Here is a 24536-nt window from a genome sequence, read left to right as displayed (position 1 = left end):
GTGCATCCTGATTGAAAATTAACTGCCCTGACAGAATAGTCTCTGTGCCTGGTAGCAGTAGCAATTGAGCTATGGGGTCCTGACTTGATTTTCTTCTTGCAGACATTCCACTAACACTTTTTAAGAGCTGACTACATCTCAGGCAATGTTGCAAGTGCTTTTTACTTGTATTACCTCATTTAATCTTTGCCACAACCTTTTAATATGTTTACCATTAATATCTCCGTTTCATAGGTGAGGGAATTAAGGCGCGTAGAAGTTAGGTAACTTGCCAAGGGTCACACAGCTAGGAAGAGGCAAAGCTTGGGTTCTAATACAGTCGCTGTCCAGACTCTATGGCCCCACTCACCATGCACCCCTCTGAACACTAAACTGACCTTTCAGTCCAGTAGAATGTTCTGTGATGGTGACAATGTTCTATATCTGTGCTGTCCCAGGAACACGGGAGCCACTAGCCACATGAAGCTTTTGAGCCCTTGAAATGTGGCTAGTGTGACTGAGAAACGAAGTTTTTAGTTGTCCTGTATTTTAATTAATTTGAACAGCACAGTTTAAGAGCCAACTAATAGCCTCTCTTCATACATACGATTTCAAAAAAATGAAGTGCTGAAGTAGGTATTAAGGTAGGCATTTCAGTTATAGACATTCTCCTTTATTAATAATATTAACGTGAAATAATTACAAAGCAGCCTTAGAAACCTTTGTGCTTCTTTCCGTCATTGAAAAGAGTCTTGCTGCTCTATTAAGCCCTCTGCCAAGTAGGTGGCACATCTCCTCTTAGCTCATTGGAAGATATAACGAGATGAGACAGAAAAAAATAATTCAGGCAGAATAATACAGGGACATCATGGGCAAGTTGTAGCATGGTGGTGCCATTGGCATTTATTCTTAGAAGTCATTGTTATATTTTCCATCTCCTCAGTACTGCCCTCATATGTTAGGGGGACGAGGGCTTCATGGAAATAATGGACTTTAAAGCAGGGTTTGGTGGTGGAGGAAAGATACTACAGGGGCATCTGGGCTCATGTGAAGGAGAGACGCGATCCTGCACCCTCTTCTTAAGGAAGTGAAACGAGTGAAGTAGGAAAGTGGCAAATTTTGAGCAAGAGAGAAGAAGAGGGGATTCTGGATGAAACAATTTAATGAAGCAAAAGGACCATATCGTTCTTCATGTGATACACAAGTTGCGGGGCGCCTGGGTGGCGCAGTCGGTTAAGCGTCCGACTTCAGCCAGGTCACGATCTCGCGGTCCGTGAGTTCGAGCCCCGCGTCAGGCTCTGGGCTGATGGCTGGGAGCCTGGAGCCTGTTTCCGATTCTGTGTCTCCCTCTCTCTCTGCCCCTCCCCCGTTCATGCTCTGTCTCTCTCTGTCCCAAAAATAAATTAAAAAAAAAAACAAAAAAAAACAAAAAAAAAAACGTTGAAACTGGGTAAAGCTTTAAAGGAGAGGAGAAATTAAAGTATTAACAAAACACAAAAGTACAGAGCTGTGAGGTTTTTTTATGTTTATTCATTTTTGAGAGAGAGAGAAATGGAGCATGAGTGGGGGAGGGGCAGAGAGCGAGAGAGAGAGACAGAGACAGAGACAAAATCTGAAACAGGCTCTAGGCTCCAGCTGACAGCACAGAGCCCGACGTGGGGCTTGAACCCACTAACCGTGAGCTCATGACCTGAGCCAAAGTCTGATGCTCAACCGACTGAGCCACCCAGGCTCCCAGAGCTGAGTTTTAAACAGATAGAGACAAGGCAATATATAATTTGGTGAAATCGTTAAAAAAAAAAAAAAAAAAATAGTTACAACCCAGGTAGACAAACTATAGACCATAAGACAATCCCAGTCCACTGCTGGTTTTTGTAAATAAAGTTTTATTGAACACACCATGCCCGTTTACGTTTATATATGGCTCCTTCATACTATAAAAGCAGAATTGAGCAATTGCAACACAAACTATATAGCCTACAAAGCCCAAAATATTTCCTATGACCCTAAACAGAAAAAGTTTTACTGCCTCCTATTTTATAACAAAAGGGGAATATATATTAGCACAACCTTTTGGAGTGCAATTTTGTGTAGTCACCGCATTTTAACATGCCCATCATCTTTGACTTGGCAATATTACTGCTAGAATTTTCTCCAGCTCGTGTTTTGAGACACACACCCACAGGGCTTCTTAAACACTGAAGAACTGGAAACAAGGTAAATAGCCAGGGCACTGGCTAAATGAATTACAGTGCATTAATGTAAAGAGATCCTATTTAGGTTTTGGGGTTTGGTTTTTTAGTGGGAGTTCTACCTACACTGTTTACTTGAAGGGATCTCGAGAAATATTGCCAAATAGAAAAATGTTACAAACAGTATGTATTATTTGTATAAAAGCAACATACGACCCTCACCAAAGATACACAGATCGATGCCCAGCAACTTTTCATTTTGTATCTTCTAGACTAGACTGTGAGTTTTTATGATTTTTAAAATTTTTTATTTTAATTCCAGTGTAGTTAACATACAGCGTTGTATTAGTTTCATGTGTACAATATAGTGATTCAACTAGTCTATATATTACTCAGTGCTCATCGTGGTCAGTGTACCCTTAATCCCCAGACCCTATTTCAGCCATCCCCCACCCACCTCTCCTCTGGTAACCATCTGTTTGTTCTCTATAGTTAAGAGTGTTTTTTGGGCTTGTCTCTTGTTTTCTTTATTCCCTTTGTTCATTTGGTTTGTTTCTTAAATTCCACATATGAGTGGAATCATATGGTATTTGTCTTTCTCTGAGTGCCTTATTCCATACAGCATCTCTATCAAATCTATATTCTCTAGATCCATTCATATTGTTGCAGAGTGTGTATTACTTAAAAAAATATCCGAATTAGGAAAGTGGAAAAGTAGGGGCACCTGGGTGACTCTGTTAAGCGTCTGACTTCTGCTCAGGTCATGATCTCACGGTTCGTGGGTTCAAGCCCCTCATCGGGCTCTGTGCTGTAGCGCAGAGCCTGCTTCGGATTCTGTGATTCCCTGTCTCTCTGCCCCTCCCCTGCTCACATACCCTCCCTCTCCTTCTTTCCAAAATAAACATTAAAAAAAAAAAAAGAGGAAAAATCCTGAAAAAAAAAAGTAGAAGAATGAACAAGAGGGGAAAACCAAAGATAGGTCTTCCCCAAACTGAGGGATTCGATACTGAGGCATTCAGGAAGGCAAGTATTTAAGTTTCAAGTTGGGACCGAGGGAAACTGTTGGACTTGAAGAGATGTCTTTATGAGTCATGCACGGCAAAAGCAGAGACGTGCTAAAGAAACAAATCAAGAGTGGAAAGAGAGAAGCGTGCACCATTGTCCTGGGTAATGGTGTTCATAAGTACCCAGGTGGAAAGGCTTCATTGAGGAAACTGGAAAAAACAAGAAGCTGCAGAGAAAGGAACCAAATGAAAGAAGGACGCGGTGGCCAACACTCAAGATGGAGAAACATTTTTGAGGAAGAACAGATGTTCCTCGGGGTTCTGAGAAGACCCAGTCTCTACACAGATGCGGAGAGCCGCTCTGCACGTTCACGTTTGCAAAGTGCCTTAAGGTCTCCTGGTAGAAGATCCATGGCCATCGACAGCCCTGGAACATTAGCAGGTGTTCAGATGGGAGGGCCAGAAGCAGTTTCCATGCGTCGATTAGTGTCAGGACTTCTCCCAGCCACCAACACAGCAGGCAGCTCTGCCCGGTGGCGCAGAAGTCCTGGGAACAGCCTGAGTGCTTGCCTTGTGCTGGCAGCACATCCCTGCCTTGGCTTCCCAGCCGAAACACACACATGGCCCGGGGCCAGCTATCTATTTTTCTGGCAAAATTGTGGCAAGAGGCGTTGATGGGAGATTAATGCTTTTAAAAAACCCCACAAATATATAAAAATAAAGCAAGCAAACAGAAAAACATGGAAGAGGCAGGTGTGTGTGTCTTTTAAAATGATCTATGTCTACCTCCCCCCCCCCCCCCCACCGTGTGTGCCTGCACTTTGCATGACTTGTGCGTCGGGTGGAGATGTCTGTGCCTGTGAGAATCTTTTTATTTAGACATCACAAGGCATTTGACCAGTTTTGAACACGGCCGGCTTCACTCCTGGTACACAGACATGCCGGCTCTGTCTTCACGAAACTCTCCCGTTCAAACACGTTTGCAGAGCATGATTCATGGCGTTTCCTTCTGGATTGTCCAGTGGGTAATTGCTATACGAAAACCAGAGAAACAGATGTAGACCCTGAACCTTGGCTATAAATTTTTGTTTTATGATTATGGGTTTCAAATGTGCTGTGTCACACTGACAAATATACAGTTACTCTGAAACAAAATGGATTTTGGTCCCAAAACTTTGGCTTTTTGTGTTGGTGGTTGGACATACTTTTATTAGAGTTTTCTTTTATCGTTGATGAAACACAAAATGGAGGAGATGACTCATATCAGAATGTTACTTTATGCCGTACCAAGAGAATATTTGGGAAAGGTTTCTTCTGTTTGATTAATGTTTAAAATAGGCGTCAATTATTTAAACCTCATTACCAACAAATTAACTAGGCCATTTTTTACCTTCTCCCTAGTCATTAATCTTTATGGTACGTGAATATGTATTTAAAGACGTGTGGCTTATTTGTAAATCTTTCCTAAATTTTACTTAAGATAAAGAATTTAGAGGAAGACAGGTTTTCAAGAAATGTGAGAATTAGATTCCCTGATGAAGAAATGATAAGAAACATGTAGCTAAATTTGGGGTCTGCTTTATAAATTAATACTTGGATTAAATAATAGCTCTAATAGTTGCTATCAGCATAATTAATTCATGATGAGAAATGATGAATAGACGAGTAAGTGCTGTTGCACTATAAGAAACCCATAATATTCTATTCACACAGATTGAAATAAAAGATCAGTATTCAAAAGCCCAAGTTTCTTCCTCTACTAGTGAAGAGAACCCCAAGGTGATGAGAAGTTTAAAATTTTCTGGTGCGGAGAAAGAAAACAGCAAATCTAGCGCCATCCCTCCCCACCCCACCCCCACCCCCTCCCCCTGCCCGCTTTGTTACTGTTTCTTGTGCCATGCCATAGTATTGAGGGTAGAAATTTGGGAACAGTCATGTCCCTTCCTAGATGAGGCTGAAACTGGAGCTGAAGGAATGAGACTAAGCGGAATTGGGGAGACGCCCTCCCCATCTTCAGCTTGCGATCGGAGCACCCTACCCTTTGGAACGATGATTGAACAAGGGGGGGCGGTGGCGTCCCCTGGGTAAAAGAAACCCGAATACACGCAGCTGGCAGTGGGGCCACGCTTCTCCTCTCTTAGTTCTTCTTCCTGATGTACTTTAAATGTAGCCGCTTCTTTCTCTCTGCTCATATACCTTTTCACCCACCTCCATTATCGCCTGTGAGTCCACATAGGAGTTTCCAAGGAACGCCGGAGGGCCGGAAGTAAGCACGGGGAGCTGTAAGTCCACGCACGCAGAGATTGGCACATAATGTGGTACTTTGTGTATCTTTACAACCATCTTAACGACAGCGTGTTAAAGTTTTGTTCATTCCTCTGTATTCCTTGCTTAAGGTGTGTGTTTTCTTTGTAGTTAAAGGATTCCTTACAAACCTCCGTTATAAAATGACGGTCCTTTGAAAAAGAGAGAATTAACAAACACAGTTCAGCAAAAGCAAGCCCCGCTATCGTCCTGGACTTTTCAATGGCAAGAGCTGAGCTTGCTGGGCTGAAAATTGTTTTAATGTACCTTCATAAAAGGATCTTTGACTTGGTAAGTGTGTGTGATGCATACTTTTCATGTTACACCACGAGTGCCACTTAGCAACTCCTGGAGACAGAGCAGCCTTTCAGCATGGGGCGAGGTGCCCCCTGACAGGCTTCTAAAAGGCCTGGATGCCAATGCACATTCCAGCACTATCCACAGAAAGGAGCCCAGGGCGGCTCTCTTCCCTGCTGGGGGCAGGAAACCTTCCCTCCTGTCTACCCACTTACCTGCCCTGTTCTGTAGAATTACAAGTAAATATCAGAGTGGTAGTGGAGGAGGTAGGGTGTTTTCATTACTCCACAGAGTTTCCTTTCTCAGATGTGCATTGCATCCTTTTAAACAAGTTGTGCAAAACGGCTACAATGTGGATTGGCTCTCCCTTTGAAAGCTAGCTGCCTGGGTTTATTTGTAAATACTGCATCTGTCCTTCTGCGTCTTTTTTTTTTTTTTTTTAAGCATTTATTTATTTTTTGAGAGGCAGAGAGAAACAGAATGAGCAGGGAAAGGACACAGAGAGAGGGAGACACAGAATCTGAAGCAGGCTCCAGGCTCTGAGCTGTCAGCACAGAGCCCGATGCGGGGCTTGAACTCACGAACAGTGAGATCATGACCTGATCCGAAGTCAGGCACTTAACCGACTGAGCCACCCAGGTGCCCCTGTCCTTCTGCGTCTTTTAAGACTGGCTGAAAAGCTTCTCCTCCCTCGCGGTTGGGTCAATACGGCCAGTATAAAAAAGAATCTCTTTCTCTTCAAATTATTCTAATCAATAACCAAGATTGAGCAGGGGACTAGCGTTGGGGAAATTTGGCCCATGGAAATATAAAACCTTCACGCTTAACCAGTTTTCAAAATATGTGTTTAATTATGTGGTGGTTGGGTATGTGTGTGTGTGTATGTGCATGAAATGACAGAGGTCACCAACATGCTATTCGGGGTCCAAGGCTATGGGAACAGCAAAGTAATTTCCACATTGGACTAGGATTGCAGGGAGTAAGGTTCTAGTCATGGCTCTGAGTTTTGTGGCCTCTGATAGGTCTCAGCCTCCCCTCCTGGGCTTCTGTTTCCCCAGGTGAAAAGTGAAAGGATGAAATAAATCAGTGAGTACTTGTTTCAGGATACAGTGTCCTACAGTACTTTTTGGGGGGAGGTGGGGGGGGCTCACAGCAGCCCTATATCCCCAGTTTACAGATGAGAAAACTGAGGCTCAGATCAAATACTTGTCTCAGATCACACAGCTGGTTTAAAGGTCGAACTGAAAGTGGCACCGATTTCAGTTGGAGCCCCACATCCACTCTAGACCACTGTGTCTTCTCAGATCCTGAAATCCTGTATATACATGTGATTCCATGTGTGAGTGTTTGGAGCAGGAGTAAACCAATTCTTGACTGCTGCATATAGACTGGAGAGAATTTTTTTTTTTTTAAGTAAATGAATCCAGAAAGCTAGATTATTACTCCAGAGCAAATGCAATCCCTCCGCCCAGGGCTTTGCAAGAGGGATAAAGAGGGGGTATTTAAAAAAAAAAAAAAAAAAAAAAAAAAAAAGAATCAAATGGAAAGTTTCTCAACCCAAGGCTTCCCCGAGGAGTAGCTCTCCTCTCTGCTCTACAGTTGAGGGCTTGCATGTGCTTTTTCGGGAGTGGAAAAACACATAAGTTACGAGGAATGTAACAGCCAGGCGGGCGCACGGAGGAATTTAAAGGGTGGAGGGTGGGCTGGGGGCGCGGGGGTGGGCAGGAGGCGAGCGGGCGAGGGGGACACGCGCTTCCAAGCTAAGCCCGCGGCGGATAAAAAGGCGGAAAGGGAGAGAAGTTGGCGCTCAACGTGAGCCCCGAGCGGTGTCCCGGCTCCTCCCCTGCCCGTTTTAAAAGCACTTCTTGCATTGTTGTTCAGGTGAGAAATGGGAAAGAAAGAGGCGGCTTGCGCGCTCGCCCGCTGCCTCTCTGGCTGTCTGCTTTTGCAGGGCTGCTGGGAGTTTTTAAGCTCTGTGAGAATCCTGGGAGTTGGTGATGTCAGACTCGTTGGGTCATTTGAAGGTTAGCAGCCCGGGAAGGGTTCACCGAAAGTTCACTCGCATATATTAGGCAATTCAATCTTTCATTCTGTGTGACAGAAGTAGTAGGAAGTGAGCTGTTCAGAGGCAGGAGGGTCTATTCTTTGCCAAAGGGGGGACCAGAATTCCCCCATGCGAGCTGTTTGAGGACTGGGATGCCGAGGACGCGAGCGAGCCGGGCAGGGTTTGTCTGGGCACCGTCGGGGTAGGATCCGGACCGCATTCGGAAGGCTTTTTGCAGGCATTTGCTTGGAAGGAGAACTTGGGATCTTTCTGGGAACCCCCGCCCCGGCTGGATTGGCCGAGCAAGCCTGGAAAATGGTAAATGATCATTTGGATCAATTACAGGCTTTTAGCTGGCTTGTCTGTCATAATTCATGATTCGGGGCTGGGAAAAAGACCAACAGCCTACGTGCCAAAAAAGGGGCAGAGTTTGATGGAGTTGGGTGGACTTTTCTATGCCATTTGCCTCCACACCTAGAGGATAAGCACTTTTGCAGACATTCGGTGCAGGGGAGATCATGTTTGACTGTATGGATGTTCTGTCAGTGAGTCCTGGGCAAATCCTGGATTTCTACACTGCGAGTCCGTCTTCCTGCATGCTCCAGGAGAAAGCTCTCAAAGCATGCTTCAGTGGATTGACCCAAACCGAATGGCAGCATCGGCACACTGCTCAATGTAGGTTTATTTTTTCCCTTCTTCTACCAAGAAAAAAAAAATGAATTGTCTCTCTTGCATGCAATAAAGACATTGGAAACAAACTGCATTGGTAGCAAGACAAAGGATTTAATGATTTAATGCTGAAAGGGTGTGATATGCTGGCGTGCATATTGATTCCCTCTTGCTGAAAATTTCCTGTTAGATGTTTTCTTCCCAAACAGCCCCTCCCGACCCCCCGCTCCTCTCCTTACCAACCTTACAGTCTCTTGAAAACAGTTTTAAAAAGATGCATGGAGTGGGGGGGGGGGGGGGTGGGAGGGGGGGAAGTAGAGTGTGACCACAGGACTTTGAAACATTCTTCAAGTAAGGCAATTTGACACATTGTGCAGTTTTTACTAAGATGTATGCAGAGGGGAATTTAACTTTGCTGTTCTTTGGATTAGCTGCTAGTTGTATATATCCCCCCCTTGTGTGTTTCAGGAGTCCAAAGTAATTAAAATATGACATCGTCCTTGCAAGGAATTTAGCCTAATTAGGGTGGCTCCTGCTCTTGCAGTTCATAAACCACCCGTTAAAGCTGCTGCTTCCAATGTTTTCCTTGCTAAGGAAAGGCAATATTTCTTAGCATTGACCCTGCTGCCACCTTTCCGAGTCACTTTGTTGCTCTAAGAAGTTGCTGTTTTGCTAGAAAACTACTGGCAATGAACACCCCTTGGGCTGAGCCATCCATTATTTCCATATCTTGCAATTCAGCCCAGAACCTGGACATCATTTAAAGGGAAGGAAATCTAAGTGGAGTAGCCCAGTTTTTAAAAAAAATATTGACTATTTGGTTATCTGATCCTGACACGATGCCGAGGCACGCATCTGGTCAACAGTAGTGTGGCTGCAGGCTTGAGAAATGACCAGAAGTCCCAGAAAATCCCACGTTCGGGTGGCTGTGGTGGGAGCCTGCAGGATGCATCGCCCCCCTGACAGTGATTTAGATAAATGGCTCAGCTATCTATCAAAATGTTTTTAGTACTTTATTTGACAATTCATTGGCGCATTAGCCTGAAAATGACATTTTAAATCTTTGTTTTCAAAGAGGTCAAAGTTTAACTGGAAGAAATTGAGTTTTCCTAATAACATGGTGGCTTATGTAAAGAGGGAGAAGAAAAGGGAGAGAGCGGGGACAGTGACCAGATTTAAATTGCTCTCTGTGAAACTTTTTCTTAGCAATAAAGACTTGCTACTTGGGCCAGGAAATCAACAGGTTTGTAGCTGAAAAATCAATAACCATTTGATGCCAACCGATTGGCTGTCTGACTTAATATTTGTTAGAGCCATAACCAGGGCAAAAAGAAAATAATTTTCAGAAGGCGTCTTCATCTCAAATGCCTTCTCTTTCCTGCTGCCTGTGTTCTTTCTGAAGAAGTCAAAGAAACTGAGTTACAAAATAATTGTACAACCCACCAACAGATCTTTGAGACCTGTCCTCTGTAGCAGTTAAAACAATGTGAACAATTTCACTTGGAATCTCAGGGAACCCGAGCTCTTGAGAAAACTTTTTGGTACAAGAAAAAGTTCTGTAAGACATATTTTTTAACGAAGGGGAAAAAAATGTTCAGGACCCTTGGCGGAAAGCTATTAGACTTAATAGAGCCTTTACAAGTAGACAGTCTCCCTTTGTAATTAACCCTCCAAACATGCCTATTAAGTTGTAGGAGTAGGGGGAAAAGCTTTGTTTGTTCTTGAACAAGTTAAACAAGGGATTTGCCTTATCTGGGGAGAGCGAGTGGTGAATGTGTCATTTGCCTAGGGCCGGCCGATAAGCAAGAAGTGTCGATAACAGCAAAGTTCAGCTAATCAAAGAAACTTGCATTAGAAAAAGTAAATAAAGGCATTTGACAAAGGGATTTCAGAAATTCCAGTGTCTTATTTTTGTAAGCAAGGCAATTAGTGTTTATTGTGGTCAATTTCGCAAGGGCTGGAAAAGCACACCCCAGCTATAGGCTAAATGAATAAATTGTAAAAATTGCTTTTGCCCCTGCAGAGAGTTGCTTTATCCTCCATAAACCACTTTATGACCCTGCGTTTAGTTGTTCAAGAGATTAAGTTTTTAAGCATAAATAAAAATTCTAACAAATGTCTGCCACATGGTGTTTGGTTCAGGGTGGCATAGCTACTTAGGACTTGTGAAATAAAAGCATATTAGGGCTTCGTTTGGATAAAAAAGAGCATAAAAACCACAAGCTTTTCCATTGTACTTAATGAGTGTTTTGACGAGAAGCAGATCTGTTTACGCTCTTAACACAGAGGAAACAGTGGGCAAGGAGAAAAAAAAATCGTACTAAATCCAACCAAAAGTATTTTCTGCCTTGAGATTCTGTTTTTTCGTGTGTGTGTGTGTGTGTGTGTGTGTGTGTGTAGTAATCAGAGTAAACCCTTTGAATGTAAAACGCACCAGAAGCCGTCTTTGAAAGGTGTTAGAATATTCTTTTTAGTTTCTTTTGTAATTTTAATGACAGAAAAATGGCATGCGAATCAGCTACCGGTTTGAGTAGGGCCTGTGAATTGCTTGTTATAAAAATTTGAAGTCAGGATTAGCGGGCTACTAAGGGAATGTGGTATAAATAATATGATTTAAGACTGCCCCTGGAAGGTATCACAGTCACAAAGTTTGTATTCAGATGCCTCGTGGATTATCTTGGTTTTAGGGCCTGCTCCCAATGTTTTCAGCATTAATTGCTCAGTGGGCATAGGATAAATCCTAATATTTGTGGTCTAAATATAGTTGCTTTCGGTGAAATCATGAGTGTGACAACTTCTTGGCCTTCTTCCCTGTCCTCTACATACTCAGCACATCAAAAGAAAAAAGAGAAAAGAAATATTTTCTTTTTGAAATAGTATTTTGCCCATTAATGAGGAGAAATCTGTTTTAAAAACAAACAGTGATGTGTGATTAAGGAAGGAAGAAAAGTTCCCTTCTCAAAGCCCTGGGACCTGAATTTTAAGTATTAAACAGTATCCAAATCCTCTCCTAGTGAGATATAAATTGGGGTCAAAGTGGCAAAATCAAAGATACCCACTGAAAGAGAGACTAAGTAAAGACTGACAGCCACCGTATGAATTGAATGGGGTTTTGAATAAATATTTCGATGAAAAGGCTCAATTGTTTTTCTAAAGTAGGACATAATTTTCTGCTTCTCAGCCACATGACAGTGGTAACTAATACCATCAGAAAGGAGAAAGAAAAGGGACTTTTGCTTACATCTCAGAGTGCAGGATAGGGTCGTCTGAAAATAAGCGGAAATTTCACCAAGTTTTCCTTCCCTGTAGGAAAAAAAAAAAAAGAAAGAAAGAAATACTAAAATTTTGTACATATGCTGATAACTTGGTACTTTGGGTAGGGAGGTATTGATGTGTAAACTAGAAGGGAAAAAAAAAAACCCACGAGTTTAAATTTTATCGCCAGAAAATTGTAGATTCCAGAAAATAAAACAGGAGAGGTACACGTCTGTCTGCTTAAACTTCGGCTATGGAATTGGTCTGGAAGCGCCAGCTAGAATTTGATTTGCCAGCCCAAATGCAAAGCCGTTGTTTTGAAAGAGGCCTTTTTTTTTTTTTTTTGTCCTAATTAGATAAATGACCAGAATGGCCATTTCTGATAGGCTAACTGATCTGAATCAAAAGTTTTCTTCTCATTTCTGGAAGCCTGGCCCTGACCATATATAACCAGTCAGTATTGTCATGAACTTTTCTTTAAAACAAAAAAGTAAAAGTTCTTCTGGATATCAGATGCTTGTAATTTGCCTTCAACATATTAAGCCCCTGGGATGATTGAAAAGGGAAGAAAATCTTACCGTTTTCCCTTTTGTACATTCCACAAGCATCAGTAAACTATCTCGGAAGAGAAATACACGATGAATGATAAAGATTGTAACTTCTGCTCTCAAGGCATTTATAATCTTTGAAATCAGATTTTTTTTTTTTTTTTTTTTAATAAAAGGCTAGGAATTTTTTAAATCAGAGAGTTACTCTCAAGGAGAAAGATGGAGATGTGAAACCAAGGTGCAAAATATAAAACGCTCTTCAAATCACATAGGGCTTGTTAAACAATAAATGCAGTATTCATTTTAGAACATCTTAAAAAGAATCTTCTATAGAGTTTGAGTTACACGTAAGTGCCAATAAATTTATCTTTAAATGACATTTTTCTACTTTAAATGTTCTACTAGAGATTCAGTTAACTATCAATTAAATACATTCTTTCAGAAATGGGAGCTTTTGAGGAAGGTTAATCAGAAAAATCTTGGCTGAAAACCTTTCCAAAAGATATTAATGTAGGATCTTGCCTTTCAAATTATAGTGTAGTTAGGGCAATCGTACGTCTCTGATTTTCTAGAGTAACCCACTTTCAGATATACTGCCACGATTCCCACATAAATCGTTGAAATATGCCAGATATTTCAATATTACGAGATTTCCAAGGCTGCCCCTTGAACCCAGGAGTGGCACAGAACGTCTTTGTTTGGATTCTCTGGTCAATATAGCTAGAGCGCTCACAGCTTAATTTTTCCATTATGACTGAAGATCGCCTTGTGCTTCTGGGTCATCCTTCGGAACATGAATTCCTTTTGTGGCACACTGTAGTTCTGTAAGTAGAAGGCATCCCCTGCAAAACCTGATTTAAGTACAATGACTGTGGTTCTCATTCCAGCATGTTGTATGTATTGGGAGTGGGGGGAGGGAGAGAATTATTAAATTGAATTACTATGAACAAAGCTGTATCAGTTCTTGGCTAGCTTCTCCTTAAAAAGTTGAAACGGGCGGTGATGGAGAGAGGAGAGTGGAGTGAACTCAGGTTCCAGATTTATCAGTATCCTGTCTGTAAGTGGCTTGGCCTAAGTACCTCTTGTTAAATAGGACATGAGATAACCTTCCCCATCTGTAAGATCTAATGACACAACCTCATCAGTCAATATGTTGCCCCGAATTCTCCTCTTTTCCTTTCTGGCTTCCTCACTCCGTCGTTAAGAACCATAATCCCCGCCTCACCCCACACCCCTGAGCCCCTTTAAATGAATAAAAAATAAAGTTGTGCAAGTTCTCCCGACCTAGGAAGCAGTAAGGGTGAGTCTGCAGGTATTATATTATTTATCTTGAGCTTTCAGAGCTTCTTAGAGGAGAATTCAAACAGGCAATGGAACTGCTGACCTGCTTTTTTTCTCTGGACTTGCAGGGTGGGGAGCTGAAAGGGGGGCCATTCAGTAAGATAAGACTCTTGGTCCCTTGCACGATAAGGCGAGGATAACAGGAACTGACGTCAGCCAGGCAAGCCAGCCTGGCCAAGCATTTCCTCTAGTCAGGGCACATGGATTCCAGGAGTCTGCAGGCCTCCCCCATTGCTGACACACTGAACCAGCGGGGGGGTGGAGGCACGAGGAAAGCTAATTTTAACAGGAGTGACAGTGGGTGACCACGTACGTCCCTCATGCCCCAAAGGAAATTTCTCTAAACAGAACAAAGAGTCACTTGGGTGGGAGTGATTTTAATAAAAGCAGATTCTGAGAGTATAACTGCAATTTTACGTTGTCCTAGAATAGATCCTTGTTTCCCAGCTGTCCACAGTTTCCCTCTGATGTGTCTGGAGAAGGTCTCTGCAGCAGTCCCCAAATCCTATCCCCCATGAACCCCGCCAACTCCCTCTGTATAACAAAATGGGAAGGAATTCACATTGTCAGAGTTAATCCCTGGTATTCCTATTTACTTTCCTCAGTACCAAGTTCCCACCCCCATCCGCATCATATGACAGACAGCGTTGCTAAAGCCATTTCATTTGCCACCAGCCCTGACAGCCCCCAGCAGTGTTTGCTCTCCTCTTTCAGTCTTCCTTTTTTCTTAAACTCACATTATTCTTGCCTTTGCAAGTATCTGCGATTTGAGGTCTGGGGGAGAAACTTGAATGAAAGAGCCGGTTTTTGTTTTTTCAAGTTTATAGGTTCTCGTGAGTCTACTCTTTTCTTAAAGATAATTGTTGTTGTTGTTGTTGTTTTAAGTATTGAATAAGGGGTTACTCTCCTAATTTGACTCAGATGTAGTGAAATGTTTGGTTTTGTTATTATTGATCAATTACCGTTCACCACAGATCACAATTTACCAAATCAGAAAAATCCAAATAGCTGAATCCAAAATACTCGGGTAGAAATAATGCAGGCAAGACCAGATAAGACGGGGACATCCGTTAACTGGGAGGAGAAGATTTGGATCACGTTTATCTCAGTTTTTCTCTGATTTCCAGAGCAAATGAAGACCTTGTCTAACCCACGCCTCCTCTCAAAAATTGTAAAGCTTTTGGGGCTACGGTACCTAGGTCTTGTTATCAAGGTCCATAATTATAAAAAGGCTGGTGATCTGAAGCCTGTTTCAGCTTCAAAAGATTTTTTAGGGTCTGGTCTATTGAAAAGCTTGGGGGTATAATTAACTAAAATGGAAATGGAGGCAAGCGAAATTTAGTTCCTGATGTTTTAATTTAGCTCAGTACTGCCATGTGTTATTGAAGAGAATTCTTAAAGGCAAACATAATTATTTCATTATGGTCCTCAGAATGCTTTCATTGGCTTTAATGACAAGAAGCTGTATAAAAAGGCATACATTTTAATTAGTCCTTCTTATATTTACATCAGATAAATAACAAATAATTGATGAAAAACAAGTCTTTGGAATGGATGATTTCACATAGTGCGCTGGTTACAGTTTAATGATGAAACGTTTCTCTGTTGCTTTGCATTTTAATTATCCAGACATTAACAGCACTGGTGCCATGGTGCTAAAATACCGTTGCTTCCATTTTATTACGAAAAAATCACAATTAATGCCTATGAATCAGAAGCCGAAAAAGGTAGCTAGAAGTGCATCTCAGAGGAAGCAAATTGCCAGTCCCATTAATTTCACTGTGCTTGTTAGCACTCCTTTTGGTCACTTTTATCTTTTATACTTCATCTCTTTGGATGAGGACTGTCAGGGGTTTCACGTGGGCTTTTATAGCCACCTCTCCTCCTAAATACCTTTCTTTCTCTCCTGCTGCCCGTTTGGAACACTTGCCCGAAAGTACCTTGCCAAATGTGTACCGGAAATTCAGAGAGCCTTTTTCCAGGGTGCAGTCTGCCTTACCTTTGATTTTATATGAAAACCCATTTCACATGATTCATCCGTTTTGGTGTACAGAACACTAATTGTTATTATTGATTTTAAATTCCGTGACCATTACAAGTAACCCAGATGACTGGCAGATAAAGGGTAATAATCCATGGAGTTCTGGAACTGTTTCATGTTTGTCTGGAGTACTTTATGTGATCAATATTAACTGCCCCATTGAAACTAACTGCTGTATCAAATAACAGTCAATCAAATGAATGTGCTTAGAGATTATTTATTGAAAGCTTTAATTGTTCACTGGGGCCCTGCTTATCAGAGGGAACAATAGGAATTAGAGATAGGATGAACAGGTTTGGATTTGCAGAGAAAGTTGGAGGATGTAGATGAACAGGGCATCTCTCTGCTACTTGGGCAAGAGTTTCCAGAAACCCATGCTGGGCTTCTAGTGGCCCCAAGTTGCACGTACTCTTACAAAGGTTCTCCTATCACCTGTCCATCCAGGGCTCTATACCTATACCACAAGAAGGTATAATGATTTTCTTGCTCTCAGACCGGAGGCTGTGAAGAGTTGTCACTCTCTGAAAGTTTTACTGCTTCTGCCCTGCGTGCCCACTCACATCTCGTACCCTCCCATGTACCTCTGCACCTGTATTCCCTGCCACTGCCCGATGGTCTGAGATAATGAAAGTAGCCCGCCTTGACCCAGGATCGATTTCCACAGCTATGAAATGGGAATAATGATGTCTACGGTGCAGGATTTGTAGAAAGATCAGAGCTCATGTAAATGAGGAGGCTATTCTCGCCCAGAAAACATAACAGAAGCCACGGAGTAGACTTGTGCTCTGACTCCAGCATGACACCTGTGGCTCACGTGTCTCTGCTCATAGCGAAGCTGCTTTTTTAGTTGGTACCTCTTTTCCTCGACCAAAAGGTTCCTCTGTCTGTGGCTCATAACCTGGGTCACAGTCCTTCCCGTTTCTGTCACCATTTGGGTAACACGGGCCCTGATTCGGTGGCATCCATTCACCAAGCCCCCAGATTTACTACAGAGGACCGACTTTTACAGGGGAGCCTTGTCACCTATGAAACTGTCACAGTGCGACTTCACCCAGAGATGCTGTCTGGGGTACAGTCCGTTTTCATTGCTCACCGGTGGATTCGATCTTGTGGGGTCACTCACCAAACAGCTCTTGGGTGTCTGCCGTATCCCAGGTTCCCTGATGTGTTCTCTTCTCTGGGTGACACCAACATGATTCCTACCCTGTCCCTGCTCTCTCTGGACTCCTAATGTATGGAGAAATTGCATACACAAGTCCCTGTGACACAACCCTCTTATATAACACCAACACAAGTATCTCCTCGGGACTTTGAACGTGAGTCTGATCACGGAAAGAACTGAAACACCCCCGAGAACCACAGCTGCTGCAGGTGAGGGATCGGGCGGGTGGAACATCTTTGCCGCAGGAGCAGGCAAGAGGTTCTCCCGAGTGGAGGCCTCACGGGTAATTTCCAGACGTGGTGTAGGGAGCCCTGGAATGAGCGCATACCTTCCAAAGTTGCTTCTGGAAGACCCTTATGTGGATATTTCCGGAGTGTTTGTTAAATAATGTTCTTTTGGGGTGGGTCTGATTAGACTGGCTTTTAAGAAAACGATCGCTTATCTCTCGATCATTGTTCCCATGACTTCCTGCTCCGTGCCAAGCCGCCCCCGAAACTTAGTGGCCTAACAATTTATTATCTCATTAGTCTGTCGATGGACCGGGCTCAGCTGGGCAGGTCTTCTGCTCCACACGCTGTCAGCTGAGGCCTGCGTCTCTCCAAGTCCCGGCAGGCTCACTCCCCTGGCTGGCGGTCCGCGTCGCTCTCGTTGGCAGGGAGCTCAGCTGGGCCTGTCGACTCGAGCGGCTGCACGTGGCTCGTGCTTGTCCCAGCAGGGCAGCAATGATCGGAGAGGGAGGGAGGAAGCGGAAGCCCCCAGCCCTCTGAAGGGCCAGATCCAGAGCTGGCACGGAGCCACTGGCGCCTCTGTGGGCGGAAGCAGGCACCGGGGCCAGCCCGCATCCCCAAACTCTGCCTCTCGACGGGGCAGTGACAGAGGAAGTGCGGCCATCCTCCGTTCCCCGTAACGATCGTCACACGCGTGCCTTCTGATAAGAAAGAAACGATTGTCTTCTGACGATAGAGACTGCACTGAAGCACCACGGAGGGGTTTTCGTTCGTCGGTTTTTGGCTGGTTACACGTTTTCCACGGTTCTCCTCTGCCGCCTGTCGATGCCTTATCGCCAGTCGGCCCTCACCGCTAATCCGGCGTGGAAGGTACGATGCTCCTCGTTTTACAGGAGAGGCAGTTGTGTCTCAGAGAAGGTGAGGAGTGGGTCTGAAGTCGCACAGTAAGTTGTAGGGCTGAGGCTGAAACCACGGGAAGGGTTTTTCCCCACCGTCTGTGTGGACTGACTCACTTCCAGTTTAGGTCTGTCATCTGCATCACCTGCGTGAAGAATTCCTGGAACGTGTCCTACGCCCTAATAAACCCGAGAAGGGGCCCCGGACCGTGTTGGCGTGGGGGAGATGTAGAAAAGAGAGAAGTAAGGAACCGTAACTCGCATAAGTTCCTCTGACGCGTTATTTCTCTGATAGCAGCCACGGCCTCTTTTGTCCCGTGTCCCATCCTGTTTGTGGCTGAATTCTGCATTGGCCCCTTCCCTCCCTCCGTACCTCACAGGAGTCAGGGTCTGCTTGAGTCTTGGGTTTACTGGGGAATCGCAGGAAGGTGAGAGATGAGAAATGAGGCTCTGCGTCTTCTCCAAGTTCACCTGTCACCCTCCTCTAGAGACCACTGCTAATGATTCCTGCTGGGGGTGCCTCATAGTTAAGGATCACTATTATATCATCCGTTACTTAAAAAAAAAAAAAAAAAAAAAAAGCGGGGTGCGGGGTGGGGGGAAGCTTCCTAAGAGAGGATGAAGTTAAATTGCCCTTTTGGAATTCACCGCCTGTTTTAAAGTATCTGTTTTCTTTGGAGGGTCCCAAACCTAAGAAAACTATTACTGCTTGGTGAAGTTTACAGAAATAATTACGACAGTTGTTAGCCTCTCCCATAATGCTCTGATTTCAGTGATATCTGAAATGTAACGTATTGCTCTCTGTTTTGGAGTTGGTTTTTTTTTTAATTTTTTTTTTTAACATTTTATTATTTATTTTTGAGACAGAGAGAGACAGAGCATGAAAGGGGTAGGGTCAGAGAGAGAGGGAGACACAGAATCCGAAACAGGCTCCAGGCTCTGAGCAGTCAGCACAGAGCCCGACGCGGGGCTCGAACTCACATACCGTGAGATCGTGACCTGAGCCGAAGTCGGACGCCCAACCGACTGAGCCACCCAGGAGCCCCATCTGTTTTGGAGTTTTATAAGCCATGTTCTACCTGTTTTTGTTTGTTTGTTTGAAATCTAATTGTTACTGAATTACGTATTTTGAGGAAATGGAGACAGATGGATGCATTGAAGTGACTTACCAGAAGTCACGCAGTAGGTTCTGAATGGAACCTGTAAGATGCCGTCACGTGTTCGGGGGATACGGCGTGGTGCTATGCAGTGTGTCGCATGGTGGAGTTGGGCATTCTCCATGCGCTGCCTCGGCTGTGGAAGCTAGAGCTCCAGTTCCCTCAGTTGTTCCATCTATAAAATGGATCCACAATGCTTACCGTGCAAGCTTACCATAGACTTAGATAAGAGTGTATCTAAAGTACCTGATAGGTAATATTCAGTAAATAGATAACCTTCCCCCTTATTTTCTTATGAAAAACTTTTTTTAACACAGAAAAGCTCAAAAATTTTATGGGAAGCACTTGGATACCCATTACCATATGTACCATTAAAGTTACCAGTTTGTTTTCTGTGTTTCTACCCATTTCTCCTGTGTGTGTGTGTGTGTGTGTGTGTGTGTGTGTGTGTATGTGTGTGTGTTTCTGTTTTGTTTTATTGACTGGGCTCCCTTACTAACCTGGGACGTTTTGGGGATGAGATATTGTGTCCTTCTGTTTTCCAGTCTTAGTATGTTACTTAGTACCTGGTCAATTAACTGTGTACTTAGTACCTCAATTAACTGTGGTTAAGTCGGTGGATATGGTCAAGCACACCGCCGTTTGAGTGTACTAGATATCAGCACTGTCCAGAACTTCCTAGAGTGATGGAAATGATCTGTAGTTCTGTGTTGCCCAGTATCGTAGCCGCCAGCCTTGTGTGGCACTGGATATGGGCCTAATATATCTGAGGAACTGAATTTTTTATTTTATTTAATTTTAACCTGTTAAGGTTTCAATACCTACACGTGGCTAGTGGCTACTGTATTGAACAACGCAGCTCTGTATACTCCAGCCATTAATATTTTTTCAATATTTGTTCTCTTTCCCTTTCACCATTATTCTTCTTTCCTATTGCTATTAAGGAGCTTTAATTATCTCTTTATGTAGAGGGTAAATAGACTGCAAGAGAACGTAAACAGAATACCAGAGGGTGGGGATTTCAGTCATTGTTTAACGTGTTTTCCTTCTGGGTGGAACTATTTTTCCTGGGGCCTGGCAAATGCATAGCACTTACTTTACTAACATTTTACAGAGCTAAACCAGGATTTTCACAGAATCCCAGTGGGCTGGACTTCAATTATATTTCTTGCAGTCATCACATCGCTGTGGCATCACATTCTATTCCTGTGCTCCTGTGTCCTTGTTGACTTTCAAATGGACAGAGTATCTTCCAACATTTCCAAGCTACTTTCAACTCAGTTGAAACGTCTTAAACTTAAGGGAGGCAGAGAGGAACCGGCCACACACTGTGGAAGGCTCACCATGTGTTCTAGAAAATGCCATCCTGTCTCTCCCAGGAGGACCTTCTTCTGCTCATGTATGTGTGCTCTGCTCTGCAACCTGGTGCCTGGCACACAGTAGGTGCTCAGGAACTAAGCTGAGAATAGTTCAGTAGTAGCAAACTTACAATTCAGAACATCCCAAATGGTTTCCGCCTTGATACATTTGTATGTTTTAGAGTCACTCAGAACACCTGAAGGTAAACTTCCAGGGAGCAGTCAAAACTTGGGAAGTTCAGGTTGGCGGTTATGGTGAACACTTATGAATGCATTAGCCAGAAAACTGGCCTGAATGGGCACAGGATATTTCCTTGGGCTTCTGGCGTTCGTTTTGATATCCGAGAAGCAGATTTTCTGATGGTCCCTCCTCCCCCCTTTTTATTGTCGATCCCTAGAAATGATGAAGGTAAATAGACATAAGACCAGATTAACAACCAAGAGAAACTTTTGAACGAGGTTTGTTCCCTGGACCTGGGCACAAGTCGTGATGGATTTTCATTAGAATGCAAAACCACCATCATCATAATTATTACTGATGAAGCTCTTACTGCCTGCCAAGTACACAGAATGAACGATGTCATCTGGGAAGCCCTGTTATTGCACCATTTTACGGATGAGAGTTCCCAGGCACAGACTAGATCAGGTACCCAACTCCGGTCTCCCAAGTAGAAGCCAGCCAGTTGCAAGTTCCCATCCCGGCTTTGCATTATGTGGGTTGCCTTCCCTCTGCCAACTCTGCGAAGTAAACTCCTATGTGCTTTGCAGGAAGGGGCAATAAGAAGGTTGGAAGCCTCAGAACCCACAGAATAATAAGAGGGTTTCCAAGTGAAAGCTGGAAACAATACATTTTTAACAAAATGGGCAGTTACTCTAATTGCTGTGCCCCTACTGTTCAATTCCTTTTTATGTCCTAATTCATTAAATTATGTGCACACACAGGCTTATTATTTACAGATGTATGCACTTTTAACTGGCGCATATGAAACAGATGTTTCGCGAAAGGTAACAGAGAGCAAGTGATCTAAACCCTCCTTTAGTGAGTATCAAGTGAGTATTATAGCCCATTACCTGCAAGTCTTTTGCTATTATTTTGAACGGCAATGTCCAGTGTGGGGAGGAGAATTCAATCTGTCCCCTGGAGGAACAAATAAAAATACAACGACCCTCTAAGCAGACATCTGCATCTCAAAATAAAAGAGGGTGTGTGCAGGTGATAGGCAGGTGGTGTTCACATGTGGGCTCAGGTGGGTATGAATGAGCTTTATAAGCAGTTTGGGGGTGGGGGGAGACACATTGCATTACAGCCAACTTTTAAAAACAAACTTATTTATTTAAAAAAATTTTTTTTAATGTTTATTTTATTTTTGAGACAGAGAGAGACAGAGCATGAACAGGGGAGGAGCAGAGAGAGAGGGAGACACAGAATCTGAAACAGGCTCCAGGCTCTGAGCTGTCAGCACAGAGCCCGACGCGGGGCTCGAACTCACGGACCGTGAGATCATGACCTGAGCCGAAGTCGGACGCTTAACCGACCGAGCCACCCAGGCGCCCCTAAAAACAATTTTAAAGGGCCTTGTTCTATGATATTTGAATCATTACTGTCTTGGAATATGTAGCTGAGCAATCAGCACGCTCCTTTTATGAAGAACTTCTTCATTATTTTTTAGATGGAATTATTCCATTGCCCTTGTATCTGGCAGGAATGCATGCAAAGTGTACAGTCCATGTCAAATTATTGTCTCCCAGATTCTAAAAGAGTTGAAATGAGCCTTTCTGCGGGTTCTTTGTGGCTCCACCAAAATAATCTTTAAAAATATTTTTTTAATGTTTATTTGTTTTTGAGAGAAAGAGAGAGACAGACAGACTGAGCATGAGCAGGGGAGGGGCAGAGAGAGGGAGACACAGAATGGGAAGCAGGCTCCAGGCTCTGAGCTGTTGGCACAGAGTCCGACGCAGGGCTTGAACTCATGAACCACGAGATCACGACCTGAGCTAGAGTCAGTCACTTAACTAACTGAGCCACCCAGGCGCCCCCCCCCCCAAATAATCTTTAATTAATAATTATAGAATTAACGTATTGCTATGTAACAGACCAACTCAATACTGTGTAGCTTAAGACACAATTTATTATTAACTTTCAAGGTTCTGTCTCTCTTGGGGTCCTGCATGTGGCTGCAGTCAGAAGCGACTGAGGCTGGGGCACCTAGGTGGTGCAGTCAGTTGAGCGTCCGACTCTTGGTTTCGGCTCAGTCACGATCTCACAGTTCATGAGGTCGAGCCCTACATCGGGCTCCACGCTGATGGCGCGGAGCCTGCATGGGATTCTGTCTCTCCTTCTCTCCCTCTCCTGCTTGAGCTCTCTCTCTCTCAAAAATAAATAAATAAACTTAAAAAAAAAATAAGAAGAAGTGACTGAGGTTAGACTTGTCTGTGGATTTGACCCCGGTGGATGTTCCAGAAGCCTTCTCCATTCACATGTCTGCTTCCGCAGCTGACATCGCAGCAACGGCTGGAGGCTGCCATGGCATCTCTCTCTCCACGTGGCCTCCGCTTATGACATGGACTTCCTTACAGCACGGTGGTCACGGGGCTCCGTACCTGGCTTCTTCTAGAATAAACATTCCAGGAAACCCATATGGAAGCTGCCAGGCTTCTTAGGGTCCGGCCTTACGTGCAACACAGCATCACTCTTGCCACTTTCTGTTGATCAGAATGAAATCATAGTAACAGCTCAGATTCAAGAGGGAGGCCCTTACGCGTTGGTGTGGATTCCTGGAGGTGTGGCTCATTGACCAGGCCATCTTTGGAGACCACTTACCATACGACGAGCCATAAAAATAAATATACACCTCCTTGTCAATGCAGTGTAGCATGGCCTAATAAAAATAAACGTGACCAGTTCACATTGCAAGGAACTGGGTGGCCTACGTCAGCAAACAGTCATTTCAGTGCCCCTTCAGAATATTAGGGAGCAGTAGTAGTCCCCCCTCAGAGTCCATTAAGATTTGTTGTTTATGATCTGTTCATTTTCTAAACAAACACACAAAATCAGAGCAAAAAGATGGCTGAAAATATGTCATGGTGCATGTTGAAAGCTGGGGACCCTCACAACTGAAATATAAAATGGGGCATGAAATATTAAGTGGCATATCAGGTTTATTGCATATATGACCATGAGAGTGCATTTTATTTTGTCTTATGGAGCTCTAAAAAAAAAAAAAAAAAAAATCCATGTAATGGATTAAAGGTATTAAAACTCCCATATTCTGCCTGGCTCAGGGCCAGGGAACAAGCCACGATAAATAATCCCAGTAGAGAGAATATGTAGGAAGGAATTTTAAAATGTATTTATGATAGACATATTGACCTCCCTAACTAATAAAAATGTGTACATGAGGTTAGTTTTGAAGGAAATGTGCGGACCTTACACATTTATAGTGCATATAAATACTGTATGCTCTATAACGTTAGCATCCTTAAAATATTTCCCACATCTCTGTGACATATGGCTGTCATACTCTATCTTTACCCTGGAAGCAAAGGAAAGCATGGATTTTATAGTAACATGTACAGTTACCATAAGAAGGGATAGTTTTAATTTCCTTTATCTTAAAGCAGGGGTCAGGAAACTAAGCCAAATCTGGCTCGGAATATACTTTTCTAAATAATGTTTTATTGGTACATGCCACGCCTGTTCATTTACGTCTTGTCTAGTGCTCCCTTCTCCCTACAGTGGCAGAGTTGAATCGCTGTGACGGAGACCATATGGTCCACAAGACCGAAAATATTTACTACCTGGCCCTTTACAGAAAAAGCTTGCTGACCTTGTCCTAAAACATCAACACATTAATAAAACGGCTTAGAATAGAAACAAGTAGCTTTGTGTCTCGTTTAGAGTAAGGCTGTATGTGGATTCAGGAGGCCCATTCTAGATCAAGCCATTGGCCCAGCCGCGTGACCTTGGCTAAGTCACTTAACTTCTCTGTGCTTCAGTTTCCTCCTGTGAATAATGGAGGGGAAAAAACGGATAATGATGATAATCCCTGCTCTCCTTCACAC

General features: G+C 43.4%; 1 protein-coding gene across 7 annotated transcripts in view; it reads left to right on the top strand.

Annotated features, from left to right (window-relative positions):
- Positions 1–24536, top strand: part of RARB (retinoic acid receptor beta) — a 681957-nt gene that overhangs the window by 499188 nt on the left and 158233 nt on the right. Inside the window, exon 1 of one of the 7 annotated variants that reach the window (XM_058729724.1) lies at positions 7757–8495. The exons of 3 other annotated variants lie outside the window; for them this stretch is intronic. In XM_058729724.1, the coding sequence (XP_058585707.1) occupies positions 8339–8495 (157 nt within the window). In that variant the 5' untranslated portion in view covers positions 7757–8338. Of the gene's footprint in view, positions 1–7756; positions 8496–17661; positions 17982–24536 lie in introns of those variants that run through there. 3 more of the 7 variants (XM_058729728.1, XM_058729727.1, XM_058729726.1) reach the window with 3 other exon arrangements.

This window comes from Neofelis nebulosa, chromosome 5, assembly GCF_028018385.1.
Source record: "Neofelis nebulosa isolate mNeoNeb1 chromosome 5, mNeoNeb1.pri, whole genome shotgun sequence".
NCBI classification, from domain to species: domain Eukaryota; kingdom Metazoa; phylum Chordata; class Mammalia; order Carnivora; family Felidae; genus Neofelis; species Neofelis nebulosa.
The sequence above is the reverse complement of the archived record's forward strand: the minus strand, read 5'-3'. Positions and strand labels throughout refer to the sequence as shown.